A 4,643-nucleotide genomic window follows, 5' to 3' on the forward strand; every position below is an offset into this window, starting at 1 on the left:
AGATATTGTTCCATGAACATATGATTTTAGCTCTACGCTAAAGTCATCTCAACCTGTCATGATTTTAGGACAAAATCAAAATCATTGAAGTCGTTCTAATACGTTACGATTTCTACTCTCGATGAAAAAAAAATTAAAGCAAACAATATTAACTTTAATCAGAGTTGTGTGCTTTAGTTTTGTGTTAAAAGTCATTCATAATTGACACAAAACTAAAGTAGTGTTAATGTTGGACGATTTCAGTTTTATTATAGTAAAATGGTTCAATCTTGCAATGACTTATACATATTGAACTCGTACCGGTATAAACTACCTAATGATGTAATTTTTGTAAGACTTACACCACATTGGTAATTTCATCCTTGAATTGCCCAATTTAAAAATAAAAAATAAACCTTTTACACGTAACAATACGTTAATAAAATTTAAAAATAACTATAATAAAATTAAACTTGTTATATTAATATTTTTGTTCTACTAAAATACTAGATCATAAACGCATATCACCGTCACCCATTCACTCAGCTCAACAACACTGAAACAAAAGAAAATAATAGAACGTAAAAGGGAGGAGAAAGACTACAGATTAAGGGTTTTTTTTGGAGGAATCATAAATCAGAGAAATTGGAGGAAAGGATTTCTTGGTAACTCTCTTCTCTTTCTATTTTTTTTTATGTATAAATTGTAAAGATATCATATACATGTGTTTTTCATCTTGTTAATTTCTCTGAATGACCCGCACCCGTGTGGAAATGAATTTAAATTTTTTTAAATCAGAGTTGAATGTTGTCAATATTGTGGGACGCTTGGTATTTTAGTTGGGTTTGTGAATTTAACATCATGGTAGCTAGCTGTATACCAAGTGTTTGATGAAACGCCAACTTTGGGTGACTGCTTGCGTTGGGAACATGTTAACTCGCGTGTGTCAGAAATGAGAGGTACTTATCTGTTATGAGTTTGTTACTCTGTTGAGTTGTAGTAGTTTGTATAAGTAATTTGGTGTAAGCATTCCAATGTTAGAAGAACAAAGTTACTATTCAGGAAATCTGAATTTTCGCTCAATGTTTTTTAGTTGTATTACTTTTCGTCCTTTCCTCTTGGTTTTGGATATACCTTATAGTGGGTCCATTGATTTGAACCTGTGCTGATTACTTCATGGTACGGGTACTATATTCCTTTGGTTTTAGTTACTATTTGACATGTCTTTAGTGCTATTAAGTTAATCTAAATTGTAGGACTTTCTGTTTGAGATGCACCGTGCATGCTGGCTGGCTTAAGGTTTATGTGAATATGATCTGCTTATTCTGAAGCTAGTTACACTGACCTAGGTTAGCATGTTAGCAGGTTAGATATCATTATTTGATAGCTGGTGAATCAAGAGATGCATATGTTGTGAATTGGGGATGACTTTTTAAGGAATTGTTCGTTTTCATAACTTTATTTGTTTCTGTTATTGATAAAATAGGCCAAGGGAGGCCCAAATAGGTGGATTAAAGACTATATTATCCTTTTAATAATATTATTCAGTTTTATTTTAAATATCTTAAAATTTAGATGATGACACATGTAGTATTGTCATTCATTAGGTTTGTATTGGGTATCAATGAATAATATAAGAAAGCTTATTTTGTCTTTGGCCTCTCTCCATAGCCTTTTCATGGTAGATTGTTAGAAGTAGCAGTACCTTGGTTCTTTGCATCCTGACAGTTTTTATTGGTGTTCTCCTTTTTGTGCTGTATAAACAGGATTCTGGGAATATTTTTCAGAAGCCACATGAGTTTGAGTTTGGCTAGTTACGTAAATACCACTAGTATCTGTGGGTCTTTTTTAATAAAAAATTTAACTATCATTCTTGTTTGATTTACACTTCCATCAATTTTGTGTTCAGTTTTGTAATTGACCTGATCCATTTCAGTGCATTTTGCTATACAATCTGGTGACTAATGTTTGGTCCTTTATTCCATCTAATTCTGCAATGGACGCTGATTCATAGAAGTGAATTTGCATATCTAGAATAGGAATGGTTGTTGAAACTTTCATTTTTATAAATTTTTCATCTGGTTATTGGCACAAGTATTTGATTTTATTCTAATAGGAACTTGGGTATTATGGATGCATAAGTCTCACATCGATTAATATGGAATGCTTGATAAAGCATTTAATGTTTGGCTTTCCCCATTAATAGTTTGTTTTTGAGGTATCTCTAGACTCTAGTCATTAATATTAACAGACTTGATTGTTTCTACAGTGTCCTTATCCTGTATATGTTTTGCATCACATATTGTTTCATTGGTATTTTTATTATGCTCACAATGGAACTAATCTAAAACCTGTATGAACTGTGTTTTTTGGTGAAAATTGTTATATGACGCTACATGCTAATTGCAATTGTAATTGTCTGGGAGTTTTCGACTTCAAATTATTGCATTATATTCTTTTGCTTATAAATTTGCAGTGTATAAACCCAATATCATTTGATTATTCAATACAAATGGCTGAAGCTAGTAGCTCTCAGACAGAAGCCACTACCAAACCTCAACTTATATACCGGTGTAAGAAATGCAGAAGAATTGTTGCTTCAGAGGAAAATATAGTTTCCCATGAGCGTGGGAAAGGAGAATCAAGCTTCAAGTGGAAAAAGAGAAGCAGTGAATCCTGGGAAGCGGAAAAGACACCAGTTGATTGCACTTCAATATTTGTTGAGCCGATGAAATGGATGGAAGCAGGTACGTGTAAAATTTCCCTCATACATTTTATTTGCCATAAAATAATGTCAAACTTCACACTAACACTTTGTATATGGATTGGCTTGGAAGTACAAGAAGGTAATGTGGGGGATAAACTTCTGTGTATGGGTTGTAATGCTCGTTTGGGTAATTTCAACTGGGCTGGTATGCAGTGCAGCTGTGGAGCCTGGATTAACCCTGCTTTTCAGCTGCATAAAAGTAGGTTAGATGAGTGTTATATGTAAATCAATCAACTTGCAGTTTTCCAGAAGACCCAGAGCTTGCTTGAAAAAAATATGAAGGTTATTCTTTTTCTGAACAAAAGACAATGGCAGCTTAGCTTGGGAGATTGTAATGTACAACTCCATGCTTGTTATTGATTAGAACTTACAGTACATTGTTTTTATAATACTAATATTCAAAATAAGTTTTATTTTTAATTTATTTTTTCACAGTTAAAATTTGTTTCTTCAGCATGTTTATAATGAAAGGAATGACATCCCAAAAGTAAAAATACGATGTAATTTGTATCATGAAAGGGGGGGTAAGAATTTTTACAATGGAACTACGGATCTATTAATAACTTGTTATGTTTGTTAAAGATAATAAACAAATTAAATGGTATAAAAAATAAAAACATACTGTACCCAAAGAAATTCGAAGGAAGTTTGAGTGTAATATTTCTTTGTTTGGACAGTTAATATTGGATAAATAAAGTCGGATAAAATGGATAATAACGACGAATTTAGAAAGAGATTGTAATTTTGTGGTATTTGATCTGAAAGTAATGTTTTAATATTTATATTTTCAATTTTAGTTTTGGTGTAATCATGTTTTATTTATTTTATTCAAATCTAGTGATAAAAAATTAAAGTTAATAACTATTAAAATGACTTGTGTGATCTTTATATTAAAGATTCAATATATTTATTTCACTTATTTAACATTAAAATAATTTAAAAAAAAATTGACTTAATATGAACTAAATTTGAATAACTTGAATAAATTCACCTCTAAACCAAACCATTCATACTCGACAAACTCCATAAGTTAAGGCTTTGTTCACTTGGAGGAAATTATTTGAGAAAGAATGAATGGATTTAAGAAAATTTGAGGGTAAATTTTTAGTTATTTATTTGGTGAATTTAAAGGTAAGTGATAATGGATTTATAAGTAAAATTTATAAGCATTAATATAGAATTTGATTGATCTGACAGATAAAAAAATTTATTTAATTGATAGAAATTAAAGACTATCAAAATATCCCTAGTTATTAAAATAATATAAAATGATAATTAAAATGTTATATTTAATAGTAAAAAATATTTATAGAGTAAAAAAATAAAATTAATCATTAAAATTAATTTTAAAAATGTAAAAAAATTATAATTTAACAAAATAAATTTATTTTTAAATTAATATTTTTTGTAATATACTTTACTACTAAGTAGTCTCAGAGATTGAATATTTTTTATGAAAAAAAAAAACTTCTAATTGAATGGGTTAAAAAATTAAACCCATGTAAATTCAAGTGGGTTCGGCCGGTAGAATCTACACCCCTTCCTCTATGTGTTTAATTTCCCTACCATTTCTTCTCCTTTCCCACCTTTGTATTAAACAAAGCGGCCCAATAGAGTAAAACCAGAAAGGGTCCCAATATGTTAATAACGATTGTTAACAATATTTTGACAACAAACAGGTCTCAAAATGCTATTGGGTCATTTAAAATAATATTTCTTCAGGAAAAGCTGGTGTGCAAGAGTGTTGGGAATTGGTTTCCGAAAATACCCCTCCCACTTTATGACTTTTCATTCTTTCTCTATTCTCCATTTTTGTTTTCATTTTCTATGTGTTCTCTCTTACTTGTGGTTCTTCTTCTCTCTCTCTCATGAAGCAAGCATAAAGGGCCATCTTCAT

At 30.3% G+C, this 4,643-nt stretch overlaps 1 protein-coding gene across 1 annotated transcript; it reads left to right on the forward strand.

Moving 5' to 3' along the window:
* Window positions 1-497: 497 nt before the first annotated feature.
* LOC108328466 (probable inactive dual specificity protein phosphatase-like At4g18593) lies at window positions 498-3,166 on the forward strand. Its single transcript, XM_017562336.2, has 3 exons — window positions 498-644; window positions 2,456-2,726; window positions 2,817-3,166. Exons 2-3 carry the CDS (start codon window positions 2,492-2,494, stop codon window positions 2,969-2,971), a joined length of 390 nt encoding a protein of 129 aa, XP_017417825.1. The 5' UTR covers window positions 498-644; window positions 2,456-2,491; the 3' UTR covers window positions 2,972-3,166.
* Window positions 3,167-4,643: the final 1,477 nt, after the last annotated feature.

Source organism: Vigna angularis, chromosome 2 (genome assembly GCF_016808095.1).
Source record: "Vigna angularis cultivar LongXiaoDou No.4 chromosome 2, ASM1680809v1, whole genome shotgun sequence".
Taxonomy (NCBI): Eukaryota; Viridiplantae; Streptophyta; class Magnoliopsida; order Fabales; family Fabaceae; genus Vigna; species Vigna angularis.